This window comes from Lontra canadensis, unplaced genomic scaffold (genome assembly GCF_010015895.1).
Source record: "Lontra canadensis isolate GAN:19392208 unplaced genomic scaffold, GSC_riverotter_1.0 scaffold89, whole genome shotgun sequence".
In the NCBI taxonomy this organism is placed as follows: Eukaryota; Metazoa; Chordata; class Mammalia; order Carnivora; family Mustelidae; genus Lontra; species Lontra canadensis.
The window spans coordinates 4,042,319-4,059,204 of NW_022631083.1; the positions used below are offsets into that span (position 1 = coordinate 4,042,319).

A 16,886-nucleotide genomic window follows, 5' to 3' on the forward strand; every position below is an offset into this window, starting at 1 on the left:
CACCGAATGATGGTTCTTCCAACGATTCCATGCACCACCCCCTCTCTCACCACCGGTGCCTGTTGGGTTGACCCTCCTGAATGGCTTTCAGCACCGTCATTGAACTCCAGTCCTCAATCTTTACTGTTGTTTTGCTATAAATTTCTCTGACACGGATTTTGAGTATGGGATTTCCAAACTTTTGGAGCAGGCGTTTCCAGTTGGCTTGTAGTGTCCCACCCAAGTGGAGGGCCAAGATGGTGTACCTTCCCTCTCGACTGTCCTAGTTAGCCTCCCAGGGACCCGGCCTGACCTTTTCTCTCTCCGCTCACAACTGGGCAGATGTTAAGGAGAACACCTCAGGGCAACCTGAACTTTCAAATCTGGGCAGCATGAATCGATAGGGTAGAAGAATTTATTACATTTCAGTCATCTTCACGTGCTCTGTCGGTAGGAAGTCTCTCGCCCTGACAAATCATAAACTACTTTCAGTTGTTCGTCTACAATCCGTGTGTTACTGGCTGAGAGATTGGGTATCATTTAGAATTTATGTCTGGGGGATCTCTGCCTCTCAGCCATCCATCAAAAGTGACAGCAGAGCGTCTCCACAGTTAACAGTATAAAGGGGCGGGACAGGACGATTTAATTGACATAAAACATCTGTCCCTGAGCCCCTGGGGAGGACATCCCCTCAAAGAGTCTCCGTCCCGTGGTTCTTCCTGCCTGAGCCCTGTACCGTCTCTTTTCATTCTGGGGAAAAGTCACGGTTCTTTTAAAATCGGTTGTATTCAGAGATTCTATTTTTGGTGTGCCTGCCAGTATGTGGATGCAGGTGCTGGGATGTGGAATGAACAGATCCAATCCAGGCTGGGGAGCAAGGGGCCTCTGCTTCGCGAGGCGAACCTCAGAGGAAGCCCTGCCCCGGCCAGGGTGCGCAGGAGGGGAAGCTGCAACCATTTACAATCGCGTCTTAGAAGAGTCTTAAATGGTGCAGGAAAATGTTGTGTATGAAGTTCTGTGGTAAAAAAAGAACTTGGAGAGAAAGTGCATGTTGGGGCCAAAGAAAAGTACTGGAAGAAAATAAGCAAAATATTATCACTAGTGATTTCTCTATTTTCCAAACTTTCTGCAGAGAGCAATATGTGACGCTTATAATCAGAAAAAGTCCTCTTTTCTGTTATGTCTTAAATAGCTCAAGATTTTTCAAATTCATTGGCACGACCATCACACACATGGGGCAGGGCCTGGTGGAGGAGGGGCTCCTGGGGGCCTCTGAGGCTGGATGGCTGTGGGGACCGAGCAGAGTCACCCAGAGTGCTGATCCGGGGTCGGGTGGCCCCAGTTTTCTAAGTCTCCCTCCGAGAGGTCCGACTTTATGTATCTGCTACTGTCCAGGCAGGAGGTGCTGGTTGGCTGTCATTACCGCTGTTTCCCCACCATGTGCCAGGATCACTGGGACCCCTCTCTGGGTGGGTCCTGGGGACACCACACCTGCTAGATGTAGACTGTGATCAGGAATGGAGATAAAGCCTGGACATGGGGTGGGTGGGGACCCCCCAGCCGAGCCGAGGACGCAGGCACTGGGAGAGGCTCGTGGCTCCCTCCCTGTCTTTCTGGGGTGCTCTTGAGGAAGGGGTACCTCCCCTCACCTAAAGACCCCTCTGGAAAACACAAAGCCTGAACACACACTGCGATACAAGAAGCCCTAGGGTGTGCCGCTCCGGCTTCTAGGTGAAAAGCTCCTAGTTACAAATCAGAGATGGGAGTAATTAAAAAAAAAAGAAAGAAAGAAAGAAGGAAAGAAGAAAGAGAAATGAACTGTTGACAGCAGGGAAAGTTGAAAATGACTCCAGAGTTCTATTATAGAAATAATCATCGTCATCATTCTATTATGTTCCTCTTTTAAGTACCAGAGTGACAGTGTGCTACCAAGGAAACGGTTTAAATCCTATCTTTTCCAAACAGTTCTGTTTCCTGTGCTGCTGTCCCATGCTGGGGACGCTGCAGCGTGGCCCAGATGTCACTTGAGTTCCTTTACACCAGCCAGCACAGGACGGGGAGAGAGGTTTTCCAGAATGCAGCTGGAAGATTCCAGAGCTGGGTGGGGCATAGGGGTAGGACTATCTGGCTGTGCCCCGGCAGTTGCGGGGTCCCCTGTGCCCTGAGGTCACGGTCTGTGCGGCCCTGAAAAGTGCAGAGCGGGCATGCACGGGCCCTCGTTGTGTGCTTTCAGGCATCCGCATGCTGGACGGCGACGTAACCGATGTCGTTGAGGCCAAGTCGCTGGGGATCAGACCCAACTACATCGACATTTACAGCGCCAGCTGGGGGCCAGACGACGACGGGAAGACGGTGGATGGTCCTGGCCGGCTGGCTAAGCAGGCCTTCGAGTATGGCATTAAAAAGGTGTGAGTCATCTAGGGCTACGGGGGATCTTGCCGGGGTGGGGGAGAATAGTTAAGAAAAAAAATTAACATTTAAAAATTAGAGTGACACAGGCCAGAGTCCCCCAAAATGGGGCCAGGAAGGCCTTGCCGTGCCATGACCAGGGTGAGGGAGAAGTCATTTCGGGGCTCAGGGGAGTGACTGTCTACCAGCCAGAGCAGAAGGACTTCACCTTGTCATGGAGTGACATTCCAGCAGGTGCCTGCTGGTCACCCACCAGGCCCAGGACTCTGTGGTTGAAGCCTGACAGCCCCCAATTCACCCCAGCTGAGAGGTGTGGGCAGGTGGGCAGTAGGTGTCTTGGTCTAACTACCTGGCCTATTCCTTGTGTAGGTAGGAGGGATGTCCTGGGCCTCGGCCCCCCCACCACCTGCCATCCCTGCCACCAAATAGGAAGTCTTGGCCTTGTTGACCTCCCTGCCAGCACACAGTTTAACATGTTTAGGATGTCTTGGGTAGAGCCTCAGCAGGGACCAAACAGAACAAACTTCCTAGTGCAGCTTCTCTGCTGACCCAGCCGAGGGAAAGCAGAGGAGGCTGGCAGGCTGCGTCTCCACCGGCCAGGAGGCCCACCCACAGTCACTCTGTGATCATTAGTCCTGGATCCTTGGGAGTCAAACATGCAGGGGGAGGGCGAGAGGGACCTGGAGATGACCCAGTTCTTACAAGCCAGCTGGTGAGGCAGATTTCCGGGCGAGGACAGCTTCTTGGAACAGACAGATGGAGCTGCGGTCAGTGTCCGGGTGGCCCCGGGTGGCCCAACAAGGCCCAACCCGGAGTACAAGGTATGGCCTGGTGATGCTGGTGGGGGTTGGGCAGGAAGTCCTAGCATGCCCCGGGCCAGCATTCATACTTCCGACTTCTCTTATGGGAGGCAGGACAGTAGGGCTGCAAATGGGAGGGTGGGGGATTCAGTTTCCTTTTATTAATTATTATTATTATTTTTTAAAATAAATCCCTAGTTTCTCAGTCCTAATGTCTTTTTTTTTTTTCAAGATTTTATTTATTTATTTGACAGATAGGGATAACAAGTAGGCACAGAGGCAGATAGAGAGAGGAGGAAGCAGGCTCCCTGCTGAGCAGAGAGCTGGATGTGGGGCTTGATCCCACGGCCCTGGGATCATGACCTGAGCCGAAGGCAGAGGCTTTAACCTACTGAGCCACGCAGGTGCCCCTCCTTTTATTAATTATACTTCAGAACATTTTTTTAAAAGTCTTCATTTTATTATAACCCTTACACCATGATTAAAATGTGATTAATAAGTAGTTAATGAACAAATCAAATATTATCAGAGGATCCTATTAAAAGCAGCCTTTCTTTGTCTCCCCATGCCCGTCCCCTAGTCCTACCCCATAAAGGAGCAATTTTTTTTTAAACTCTCTTCACTTTTTTCTTTCTTCTAAATAATAGGGCTTGATTGCTCTTCTGGATGTATTGAGTTTGGTCATTTTCTAGGACCTTTTTATGGGGTCTGAGTATTTGTCTCTTTGCATGTCCCCAACCTCACATTTGACCTCATGGTCCTGCTTGGGACACCACCCAGCTTCCTTTGTCCCCCGTGACTCTAAGAAAATGCAAAGCCTGCTTTCTGTCAGGCTGCTGAGGCCTTGGGCTGTGCCAGGTGCTGGCCCAGGGATGCTGAAAGGTTCAGACGTGACCAAGTCAGCTGCTGCCTACGAGGGACTGCCAAGTAAAACTATCTTATCTTCCCGGTGCTTGGCTCCTACCACCCACTAGATCACATGGATCTCACTCTCGATGACAAGTAGGGCATCCTAAAAGTTAAGCTTTAATTTAAGCTGTCCATTAAAGATCCATTTTCTGTGGGAAAGATACTGCTCCGAACGGTGTTAATTGTTCGTGTGTCATTCTCGGAACGTGTGTCATTCTGTGAGGTGATTTCGAAAGATCTGAGGTCTCAGGACAGGGTCCCCCATTTCCTAGAGAGGTCAATGATTGTTTTCAAATTATTGCTGGGTATCTCAACTTCACTTAACTTTGTGTCAACTGAACCCGTGCAGGACTTTGGAAAGTCCGGAGCTGCAGAGAAGGGCTCTTTGCATTCCGGATTCTGAAGAGCATCGGCGTTATTGGGCTGTCAGGGGAGTGAAGAAGTTTCAGAGGGCACCATGTGCCTCCCCATCATTCTTGTCGCAGTTTCTTGAAATAACTGCAGCCATTCCATTTTCCCCCCAGTCATTCTGAAGTAAAATATGTCATATAGGGAGCCTTAAATTGTAGCTGTCTGAAGTTGTCACTGAAAATCCTCCTGAAAGTTGATGATCTCAAACCAGACCATGCCCCCCCCATCTGTTTTTCTTCCTCGATGCCCCGTTTATCAGCTACAGTCTTTTCTGTCACATCTGACTTCATCTCTGGTACATGAGGGGGTTTGATGGTAGGAGACTTTGGAGACCACCATTTCATGTAGAGATGTGCCTGATGTCAGTCCTCAGGAAGCCTTACCCCTCACATGGCTGGTCATCCCAAAGGGGAAAGGCAACACTGATGAGGCTAGGAACACTGTCCTTGTCCAGACGCTGGCCATTTGCAAGTCCTCAGGCACAGTGCTTTGGAGTTCACAGCTGAACCCTTCACTTGCCAGGGGAGGTACTGAAATAGGTTTGGACTGGGTTGAGGTTGTGACTTTCCCTGAACAGAAACACAAATTCACGGTTAGGGTGAACTGTTGCCCTATAGCTTCCGTCCCTTGGCTTCCAAGAGCTGGGAAGTGAAAATACAATCCTCAGAGACAGCTAAAATGCTGTCTTCACCCCTCAGATCTGGGTGTTTCCTCCACCTCAGTCTCACATCCTCCTCAGGAAACTTCGAGGGAGGGAGAGACAGGGGTTTGATGCCTTGACACCTTAGAAAATGGATTGGTCTAGGAGTAACTGTGCAGTGTAAGGTGGAAGATGGGTACCTTTGGCATTTTGGACCCTTGTTTCTCAGAGTGGGGTCTAGAAGCAGCCATGCAGGCATCACCTGGAAGCTCATTAGAAATGCAGAATCTCGGGGCACCCTCCCCTAGACCTACCAAGTCTGAGTCTGTCGTATAGCAAGACCCCCAGTGACCTGTGTGCACACTCATGTATGAGGAGTGCTGTCTGGGGGCATTCTCTGTGCGCCGGAATAATAAGGTTGTAGCCTCCACTTTGCAAAATGACAGCCTTTCATCAGTAATTTGGAATGGGGTAGGGAGCGTCCTAGAGATGGTTCTCATGGACGAAAGATGGGCTCTCATGGGTTAAATACCTTGCCATTTTGATTTTAGTTTCTTTGAACTAGCTTCCAATTAATCTCTCCCTATAGGTAATTATATGCACAGACACACCACATTTCCACAGTACTTAGTGCCTTTCTTCCAGAAGGTTGACCTTTTTTGGCTAAATGTGAGTAACCTTTCTGTGGAGCTCTTGGCCACGCGGACAGGTCCACCTGGGAGACGTGCAAAGCCGAGCGAGTGAGGCAGCCTTGAGCAGCAGGACTGGGTGAACGCGAGGGACCTCCCGTGGGTTCTTTCGAGAGCCTCAGGTTAGAAACTGGAGGAAAGGTCAGAGTCATGACAAATGCTCACAAAAGAGCAAGAGACTGTCGTCCAGTTGGGCTACTCTCTACTAAGCAGAGAGTCATGGGGCTTTCCAAGCAGGTGGGTCCGCAGAGCCCAGGGTGGACTCGAACCCTGGGTGAGTGTAACGCTATCCAAGTCAACAGCAAGGCTTCTGTTGGACTCCATGGGACTGCAGAATTTTGTTGCAAGTTTTCTTTAAGTTGGCTAGTTCTTGAGCATGAGTATCATTTTTCTCCCACGTGTTTGGAAAGGAGGGTCCTTGGCAAGGATACTAAAGTCACCAGCCCCATGGGTTGGGTTTCGTGGCGATGGGTGTTGGCGCTGCTCTCTGGGGCTGGCTGGGCATCACCAGCAGGTCTAGCCACTCAGACAGAATGGGTCAGGTCCCTCTGGGAGTGGTTCATCTTTACTAGTGTTTGGGACTGGGGTGAGCACTTGGTTGAGTCAAAAGTCACTGATTCTGTGGGTGTGGGATGAAGCAGAGCTACAGGAACTGACCCTGACTGCCACTGTCTTTCAAAGACTTGCTTTCATGTGTATGTTTGGAAAAATGAAAACCTACACACAGTGAAGCCTCTGGCTTTGATTGTGTTGACCATCTGACCACTTTATTTTTTTAATAACTTATTTATTTATTTGATTGAGAGAGAGAGAGAGAGAGCATGAGCAGGGGGCGGGCAGAGGGAGAAGCAGACTCCCTGCTGAGCAGGTTGCCCGACGTGGGGCTTGATCCCAGGACCCCAGGATCATGACCTGAGCCGAAGGCAGGCTTTCAAACAACAGAGCCACCCAGGCACCACACCTGACTGCTTTAACGGGTACCCGTGGCCGACACCTTGGGGAGCTCTCATAGGATGGCCTCCGGCGGCCACGGCCATCATCCTGGATCATGACCTTTTTCACCTGTCCAGTCTTCACCCAGAATTCACGGTCCCACCCCCACTTTGCAAAAACCAGCTTGTTCTCTAAGATGTGCTTCTTCCATTGGGTTTTCAGGAGCATCTGTCCTCTGCCCCACAAGACCAGCTCTTTCATTCCCCACAGGACTGGCTCTTATGATCTCAAAAAATTAATGTTGTAAATTCAGCCATCAACTTTCATCTCAGTAATTCCTATGGCACTGCTCACTCTTTGTGACAAGAGGTCATAATGATGGAAACCAGACATGGATCCAGAGTTAGAACAGCTCCTTTTGGGGGGTGAGGGGGGAGCTTGATTTTCCCCTAATGAGCAGAGAGGGCTTTCCGGGCCATGTCCTCAGTGTGATCCTGGGATTCTGCTGTTGGAAGGCGGTCGCCGCAGGCGTGAGTGCTCTATGAAAACGAACCAAGAGCCCACAGAACCACGTGGCCTCCATACAGTCTGAACACACCCTTCTCAGACCCTTGGGAGGGACATTCAGAAGGAAGGACTCCGGGTGGGCTCGAGATCCAACCCACCAGGTTCTGGCTGCCCGGGGCCGATGCCCTGTTCTCCTTCTTCCCCTGTAGGGTCGGCAGGGCCTGGGCTCCATCTTCGTGTGGGCGTCCGGGAATGGCGGGAGAGAGGGGGACCACTGCTCCTGTGACGGCTACACCAACAGCATCTATACCGTCTCCGTGAGCAGCACCACCGAGAACGGGTACAAGCCGTGGTACCTGGAGGAGTGCGCGTCCACACTTGCCACTACCTACAGCAGCGGCGCGTTCTACGAGCGGAAAATCGTGAGTTCTCCCGGCCAGGTGGACAGCCTAGACGCATGCTTTTGGCCCTCTGGGGGCAAGCTGCTTTCCCTCCTCCCAAAAAGAGAAGCCGGCTTGAGGCCCATCTGTGCCGGGTTCCCGAGTACTGACCTCACCCATCGGGGAACGGGTTGTGCCTTGAGGGAAACCCCAGCCCGTTGGCTGCCACCCACAGACCCTGCCTTTCTAATTTTGGTACAAAACACCAATTAAAAGCCTCTCTTGGCTTTCGGGATCCAAAAATAGCATTTAAGAATGGGGTGCCTTCTCAGCGCCGTGCCTCCTTTTAGCTCTCTAAATTTCTGTGGTCACATCGCTTAGGATCCAGCTGACTGGTTCAGTTTCAACGTGCCAGATGCAGTGAGAGAAAGTCTTGGTTTTATACTGAAGCCTTTTAGAAATCCAAGTCTCCTTCCCCGCACTTCTTTCCCCCAACAAAGGGACTTTCCCCGCACACTTTGGATAGAGCCGTGGTTTCCGTCTGTTCCATTCCCTTCGAAGAACACCAGGGAGATTTCTCTCTTAAAAAAAGGGACTGTTTTCTTTCAGCATATGGGTGGAATGTGTGCTTTCTCCCTTCCCCACAGGCTTTCCTACGTTAAGGAAAGCAAAGAGGGGGAGGATCTTGAGCCGAAATTCATGCAGAATTCAAATGCACAGTCATTAAGTTGGTTTTGAGATGTTTAAAAAATTGAGACCATGGAGCTGGCCAGACATGGTTTAATTTTAAAGCAAGCTCATGAGGCGTCTTTTTATTTCTCCTGCCACTGAGCCACATCTCTAGAAATTATTTGCAAATTTATGTTTTGCATTTTTTTCGGCGGGTGCAGACGGGCTCCCTGTTGCCTGCTTTGCACTATACTGACTGAAAGGTCAGCTCTACCACTGCTGGGCCACCAGCCCGGCCGTGGCCTGGGCTAGTTAAGGAAGGTATTCATTTATTTTCCTTTTCTACTGAAGCACGTGCCCCTGGGACAGGCAGCCGAGATTCTGAACGGTGTCCTGTTCATTTAGGAATCTAGCTCATTGGAACACGGGCTTGCTGGAGTCTCGTTAAACATGCCTGCTGGCTGGAGGCATAGGAAGCAAAGGTTGTGTCATTGAACACTTTGTACCAAAGGCTTTGTGCTGGGACGGCTGCGTCTCCCATTCCTGGGAGCAGGGCTTGCAACTTTATTTGCTTAATTAATCACACTGTGTGTGCACACACCTTGGGTACAAAATGCCTTAGTTCTTTTTTCTTTCTTTCTTTCTTTTTTAAAATCTCTTCTCTGAGCAATAACATACAGTCAGAAAGGTGTACTTAAGAGGAGGATAAAAGAGAAGATCACTTAGTTATAGTTCCTGGGCTGGGCTGCCTCTCTGAGAGTATGGATGGCATTTTTGTTGGGTTTTGTTTGTTTTTGGTTGCTGTTATGGTTGTTGTTTTCAGTTAGAGTCGAGTTTTTGCTCTGAGTCCTCCAAGCGAACCTACAAGGGGACAGACTTCTCTGGATGGTTGGCAGCTTGTCGTCTGTGCGGTTTAGGCCGGTGTCAGCTAGAAAGCAAGGCTCTGTCCCACCCGGTACTCTCTGTTCCTCTCTGTCGGGTGACAGCCGAGCCTGTGTTCGCCTGGAGGGAGGGATTGCGGGGAGCTCACACATGACTTCTAATAAAAGGAGTAAGCCTAGCAGAGGAGAGGCAGTACTCCTCTCATTCATTCTCTGGCTCTTTCTTCCATTCACTGAACTCGAGCAGAGTTGCCTGTGTGACGTTTGGTCTCAGGAAGCGGGGACTTCCCACCTTTGCTGAGCCGTCCCCTCCTCTCACGGGGACCCCTCTGCTCACTCCCCAGCAGCCCTCTCTCAGAGGCTGGAGAGCCAGCCAGGGACCTCCCCTGCTCTTGGCAGCGTGGCCTCCTCCCCAGAAAGCCTCAGTTTCCCTCTCTGGCCACCATTTACTGAATGTGAGTAAGTTTCAGGCACCGGTTGGGACCTTCACCAGAAGCCTTGGGAAGGTCGCACACTACGCCGATTTGCCAGGGAGGTTCCTGGGGTCAGAGGTTGCATCCTTGTCCGGACTTCCCCGCCCTCAGCAGCCCTTCCTAACATCAGGATGCCTTCTTGGGGAGGAGGAGGCTGGTCTCCGCCACAGCTTCTGTCCAGTCTTCTGGGTGTGCGTGAGACAGGCTGGATCCTGTCTCTGGATGTTTGTCAGCCCAGCCGGGATGCGATCCAGGAAGATGCTCCATTGGGAAGAGGGTCTGGATTGAGAATTCATTCCCAGGGTCATGCAGATCGGCTCCTGGAGACTTGCTTTTGCTGGGGGGGATCTGTTTCCTCTTGCTCTCGTAACAAATTATCCCAAACGTAGCAGCTTCAGAGAGTACAGAGTTACTATCTCAGAATTGGTCAGCAGGGCAAGCAGGAGGCCTGTGTCTCTGTTCTGAGCCTCCTGAGGCTGAAATCCACGTGCCGGCCAGGCCGTGTTCCTTTCTAGAGGTGCTACTGGAGAATTTATTCTGTGCTCATTCAGGTTGTTGGCAGACTTAGTTCCTTGTGGTTACAGGACTGAGCTCCTGTTTCCTTGCGGGCTGTCTGTGCAAGGCTGTTCTCAGCGCCTTCGGGCCGCCCACGTTCTTTGGCTTACATTCTCCTCTCTCCCTCTTCAAAGCCATGGAGATGGTTTGGGTCCCTCTTCTGCCTCGGCTCTCTGACACGCTTTTCTGCCTCCTTCCACTTCTCAGGGACTGGCGATGATATCAGGCCTGCTGGACAATCCAGGATATTCTCGCTGATTTAAGGTCGGCTGGTTAACGTCGTTCGTGCCCCCTGCAGGGTGCAGGGGAGTGGCTTCACAGCCAGAATCCCATCTAGCACAGTAGGCGTGGCACAGCTGAACCCACGCATGGTGATTCCACGGTGCTGCTTCTCCGCGTCCCTTCAAAGAGAAGGGACAGATCAGGCTGGGCACTAATGAGGTCCCAAATCAATAAGGCCACCCAGCTCAGAGTCAGTGCCTCCGAGGAAGGTGTGCCGAGCGCCCTTGGTTTGCAGTCAGCTTTGCCTTCCCAAGGGGAATGGCCAGCTTCCTTGCCCCATACAGCAGGCCCTGTGAAGGTCACAAACACTCCAGGTTCATCTGCTGCTATAGAGGGAACTGGGTGCTTTGGGACCCTGTCAACTACCTGTGCTGGTAGAGAATGATCTGTGACCTTCTGTGACAGATCTCTGATCTGGAGAAAGGCAGGGATGGTCTCTGGGCCCCCTGGGCATCCTCCTTAACTCTGCCTGTGTTTCCAGCTGTTCTTGATGTCAGGGGTGAGTTGGAGGTTGTGAACATGGACTACAGCAGGTGGTCTCACTGGGGGACTATGCTATGGAGGGCCCCTCTTCATTTCCTTCTCTTACCTTTGTGTCTCAGCACGCAGGTCTACGGGGTGAGGTTGTATGAATTCCTACTGCCTGTCTGCCCTCTGCCTTATCTCCTTGTCCCCACCCTGTGATTAGCTCACTACCTGGTGTGGGGGTGGGCACAGTCCCTGTTCTATGTATGAGAGCAAAGCAGACTAGCAGGGAGAAGCAGACAGAAACCTCAATTGCGGGGCTACATCTGCGTGGTGCCTTTTCCGTCCCTGGGACTAGGGGCCACACCTAACCAGGTGCAGCATCCTCAGCAGCCTCCTGACCTCTGACATCTTCTGAGAGCTGACTCTGCCTCTTGCCACCTTGTCACGCAGGTGACCACAGATCTGCGGCAGCGCTGCACAGATGGCCACACCGGGACCTCGGTTTCGGCCCCCATGGTGGCGGGCATCATCGCCTTGGCGTTAGAAGCAAAGTAAGTTCCCAGTTGCCTCCCCTTCTTCTCCTTTGTTTTCCGTAAGTTTTTATTAATGGTAAAATGCACATAACCTAAAGGTGACCATTTTAACCATTTTTTGGAAAAGATTGTATTTATCTATGTGAGAGAGAGAGTGCACAGGAGCAGGGGCGGGAGGAGGAGGAGGGGGGAGAGTGGCAGAGGGAAAGGGGGAGGCAGACTTCCTGCTGAGCTGGGAGCCCAACCTGGGGCTCCATCCCAGGACCCTGAGATCATAACCTGAGCCAAGGCAAGTGCTTCACCTACTGAGCCACCCAGGCGCCCCCCCATTTTAGTTATTTTCTAAATGTTCATTTCCTCAAGCACATTCACTTTGCGTAGCCATCCCCACCGCCCATCTATAGAACATTTCCATCATCCCAAACTGAAATCCTATACCCAGTAAACAGCAGCTCCCGGAGCGGTCAGCTACGTTTGCCATGACAAAATACTACAGACTGGCTGGTTTGGACAACAGGAATGAATGATCTGACAGTTTTGGAGGCCAGAAGTCTAAGATCAAGGTGTCAGTGAGATTGGCGTCCTCTGAGGCCTCTCTCCTTGGCTTGTAGATGGCCACCTTCCTCCTGCGTCCTCACACGGTCTTCCCTCCATCCATGTCTGTGTCTAGATTCTTTTGTAAGGACGCTGGTCCTAGTGGGTGAGACCCCTCTAATGATCCCATTCGACCTTGATTACCTCCTCACAGACCCTGTCTCATTCTGAAGGACTAGGGGCAAGGGCTTCAATCTATGAATTTGGGAGGACGCAATTCAGCTCATAAAACTCCCCGCGACCCTTCCTCCAGGTCCTGGAAGTCACCAGTCTACCTCTTGTCTCTTGGCCTGCTCTAAGCGCCTCATGTAGGTGGAACCCCACAGGGTTTGCTTTTTTGTGACCGGCTCACATAACACTGTGTCCTCAAGGTTTGTCCATCCTGTAGCAAGGGTCAGGATTTCCTTCCTTTTTAAGGCTACCCTTAATAGATGTGAAGAGACTCCTTCCCTTCTTTTTCCTTCCTAAAGCTCACTGTCTCCTGCCCTACGTAAGACCAGAACCCCAAGCCTACCTCCCATGCTGCGTCATATGCCAAAATCCCACTTCCGGCCGATCTGGATGCCCTTTATAAAAAGAAACTGACAAGACAGTGGTGATGTTTTATCTGTTGCAAGCCAAATAAAGACTCTGGAGTTGTTAGTGTCAGGATGGGTCAGAAAGAAAAGAGAGTTTACTACACAGGCAACCGAGATGCCTGGGTGGCTCAGTGGGTTAACCCTCTGCCTTCAGCTTAGGTCATGAAACCAGGGTCCTGGGATCGAGTCTCGCATCGGGCTCCTTACTCAGCGGGGAGCCTGCTTCTCTGTCTCTGCCTGCTTGTGCTCTCTCTCTCACAAATAAATAAATGAAATCTTTTTAAATAAATAAATAAGAAATACCACACAGGCAACTGTGGTGTCAAAAACAAATTTAGAGTAGACGTCAAAACTGGCTCAGAACAACTCCGCCACTTGAAGTAGTCAGTTGTCACCGATGAGGTTTTAAATGATTCAAAAAATCACATTTGGGTTGCTTAGATCCTTGCAGTTACGGATGTTTGCATGTTGGTTTGTCCAAGGCAAAAGAACTCACAACTCAAATGCTCTCAGTTTCACAAAGGAATAGCTTAATAGTTTTGATTTTCAGGTCAAAATGTTGGCTTCTGTGTCCCGAGGTTCTTTAAAAAAAAAAAAATCTGAGGGGCACCTGGGTGGCTCAGTGGGTTAAAGCCTCTGCCTTTGGCTCAGGTCATGATCTCAGGGTCCTGGGATCGAGCCCCTCATCGGGCTCTCTGCTCAGCAGGGAGCATGCTTCCTCCTCTCTCTCTAACTGCCTCTCTGCCTACTTGTGATCTCTCTCTGTCAAATAAATAAATAAAATCTTTTTTAAAAATTAGAAAATTTTTAAAAATCTGAATAATTACTGACTTGTGCGGAAAGTGGTATTCACATACTTAGCAATTCGTGTTTAATATTTCCTTCCATTCCTTACTGGAAGTTTGTAAGGCATTTTGGTCATCCGAACTAAATAGAAAACAAGCTTCATTTCATGCCAGCTTGTCCCATTAAACTTGGCCTGTGGACACATGAAAACTCTGGAAGTCGTCTTCATCTCCCTTCTAGCTCCTCTTCAGGAATTTACAGATGGCTAGTCTGAAACAGCGTCAGCTCAGAGCATTTAAACCTGCAGGACTGGTCAAGGAAGGGACAGGTTCTAACAAGGGTTCCTGCGTGCCCGAGGTGAGGAGATTGGAGACTGGGATAGCGCAGGTGTCTGGGGAGCAAGCCTGCTACTCCCGTACCCAGCGTGGCCTTCAGACTCTGTGCACTTGGACTGAAGTGATCAGGCAAAATCAGATCGTCCTGGGTGGACGAGGTCTCGGGGGTCAGGGAGAGCCTATGGACAGCACATAACAAAAATAAAGACCCTCATGGGTAAGAATTGTGCAGAGGTTGTCCTGGTTTGTGGCCATCTTGGGACTTCCCCATCAGTCTCATCTTCGTTGAAAAAACTTTTCCAATGCCGTTTCTTAGCTGTGTTTCTCGTACAACTACATTTCTGATTTTATTACCAGAGTGCAAAATAGAATGGATGTCCTCCTAATGAGATGGTTTCTAACATTCTCCTTTTCTGTACCCATTCTGCCCCATGCTTCCTGGCACCTTCTGCTGGAGCCATCTTCGATAGGTGCCACAGTAATTTGCAGGGCCATACAGGAAACAAGGGGTGCAGCTCCATCCACTCAGGTTGAGCTCTAAAGCTTGTGTCTGTATGGGAGAGGGTGAGGCCTTGGGTCATGTGGGGCCTCAGAATCCCCCCTGAACAATGAGATTGGCCATGGGCCCTCAGGAGGGGCAGTATGGCAGGGGAGGAAAGCCAAGCAAAGTCCTGGAAACAACTGATGGACACAATGCGGGGGCGGGGATTGGCCAGGAAGCCAGTGAGGACACTGACACAGCAGCAAGAATATGCTGGAGAAATCAGAGAAGACTGGGGCTAGCACCTGGAGAGCGAGCCCCAAGGGAGGAATGCACGCATGCCCCAAGATTCAAACCACAGTGAGGTCCCAGCGGACAACAGGCAAAGAGGTAGGGCCAGGGCATGGTGCAGCCGCCGTGGGATTCAGGTTGGGAGTTCCTCAACAGCTTAAACAAAGGATTACCGTATGATCCTATAATTCTACTTGTGGGGAGAACCCAAGAGAGCTGAAAGCAGGGACTTGAAGAGCTCCTCGGACACGCATGTTCACAGCAGCGTTACGGTACCCAAAAGGAGGAGATACCTCAAGTACCCATCAGTAAATGAATGCGTACACACAGTGTGGGCCAGACAAGCTTCAGCCTTAAAAAGGAAGTGAATTCCGACACCTGCTACATACGTGAGTGGACCCGGAGGACGTCGTGCCAAGTGAAACAAGCCAGTCCCAACAGGACGCATACCCTATGGTCCCATTTATATGAGGTTCCCAGAGTTGTCACCTTCATAGAAACAGAAAACAGAAGGGTGGCGGCCAAGGGGCTGGAGGCAGGAGGAAACGGGAAAGTAGAGTCTAATCAGGACAGGGTTCCACTTGGGGAAGAAGAGAAAGTTCTGGAGACAGGTGGTTTGTGATGGATGTTGAACCCTGTGCAGGTACTAGGGGCTCTGTCTGGTGCACAGAAAAATGGGGAAGCTGGTAAATTTTCTGTTACGTATATTTTTAAACACAAACAAAGACTGGGTGCCTGGAAAGACAGTTGTAACCACTGTGGGTGTGGTGCAGGCTACACCGAGGGTACTTCCAGCCTCTGCCTGTGAGCCAGTCTTGATGCTGTGGACAGAGGGGTTTATGTTTGAGTATCATTAGAAGATGGAACCTCGTTTGGGGTGGGGGGAGGCGGGACAATGTATCTTAGACTCAAAAAACTCTGATCTGTGCATTTTTATTAGTGCACATGTGTTCTTTCAATGAAACATTTCCACTCTGCACCAAAACCAATGTATCAAAATCTAGAGTTATGACAATCTTGAATACAATGGGGGGCAGGTGGGGCCGCACCGGGGGCGGGGTTCGGGGGTTCTGGGCAGATGAAGGCTGGAGTATGCTTTCCCGCACCAGAGCATTTGCTCGTCCCGATGGCAGAATAGCCCCTGGGACTTGGAAACCCCAGGATGTCCCACTGTCCCTGCCACAGTTTCTTCAGTAACCCTTGGACACACAGGTACATCTTGGCCGCGGGGCTGGGTTTTGAACGCCATGGATTTTAGGACGCCCGCTGCACCGTTTTTAGCTTAGGGTTTAATCCCTGGAAACCATTCTTTACAAAGAGGTTATGAAATAAACCCTTGCTGAGGAATGGAGCCTGTGGGGCTCCCTCAAGTCCCGACTTGGGGCTGACTCCTGACACACCACCACCCGTGGGCCTGGGCAGCCGTCATTTTGACCCGTACGGGTTGGTCTGTTGTTGTGTCGTTGCAGTAATCAGTTAACCTGGAGGGACGTCCAGCACCTGCTGGTGAAGACATCCAGGCCAGCACATCTGAAAGCCAGTGATTGGAAAGTCAACGGTGCCGGTCATAAAGGTGCGGTGGCCACTCCCAGTGGGCTGGGCAGGGACTGATCAGCCTGTCCTGGAGGGCCCCTGTGTGACCAGCTGGAATCCCTATTAAAGGGGGGTTAGGGGCTTCTCAAAAAGAATCCCCAAATCCTCAAAGAATAACAAGAGTCAGAAATAGTAGCTTGAGATTTCAGAAAAGTAACCTCACACTGACATTAAGAAAAAAGCCTAAGAGCCGTAGAATTCAGGCTTTCCCAAATATCATGACTTTTGCCATCCAGAGACCACCTGTATCAAGTATTGATGTAATAGTTCTCTTTACCTTGACTTGCATTTTTTTTACATAAATATATTTTAAAGGGAAACTGCATTATATCCAGTTGGTCACAGGTTTGATTATATTTTTATTTTTTTTAATATACATCCAAACAAATCCGTGACTATTAATATAGTTTGTGTGCCACCTAAAGGCATCTTACATTCTTAGTCCTGAGTAGCTCTAGGATTTGGAGATGGGCCCTCAGTTGCCTTATTTGTACAATGAGAATACTGAGATAGTTATGTAAGTTACTTTCTAACCATAAAATTTCTGTCTGTGTTATAGAAGTAACTCACAGGACAGCAAGGCTTCTTTCCCCAACCCAGCTTGGTACAGACTGAGGTTCCATGAAATCAACCCACAGTCAGGGCTTGTAACCCAGATATTTGGAGCCTCTCGAGCAGATAATTATAGGACTGTGCCACTGGCTTTGTCT

At 50.3% G+C, this 16,886-nt stretch overlaps 1 protein-coding gene across 4 annotated transcripts in view; it reads left to right on the forward strand.

Moving 5' to 3' along the window:
• The window catches only part of PCSK6 (proprotein convertase subtilisin/kexin type 6), a 180,567-nt gene that overhangs the window by 93,423 nt on the left and 70,258 nt on the right, over positions 1 to 16,886 (forward strand). For all 4 annotated transcript variants that reach the window (XM_032835983.1, XM_032835985.1, XM_032835987.1 and 1 more), the window contains 4 exons: positions 2,213 to 2,385; positions 7,487 to 7,699; positions 11,436 to 11,536; positions 16,053 to 16,156. In XM_032835983.1, the coding sequence (XP_032691874.1) occupies positions 2,213 to 2,385; positions 7,487 to 7,699; positions 11,436 to 11,536; positions 16,053 to 16,156 (591 nt within the window). The remainder of the gene's footprint in view (positions 1 to 2,212; positions 2,386 to 7,486; positions 7,700 to 11,435; positions 11,537 to 16,052; positions 16,157 to 16,886) is intronic.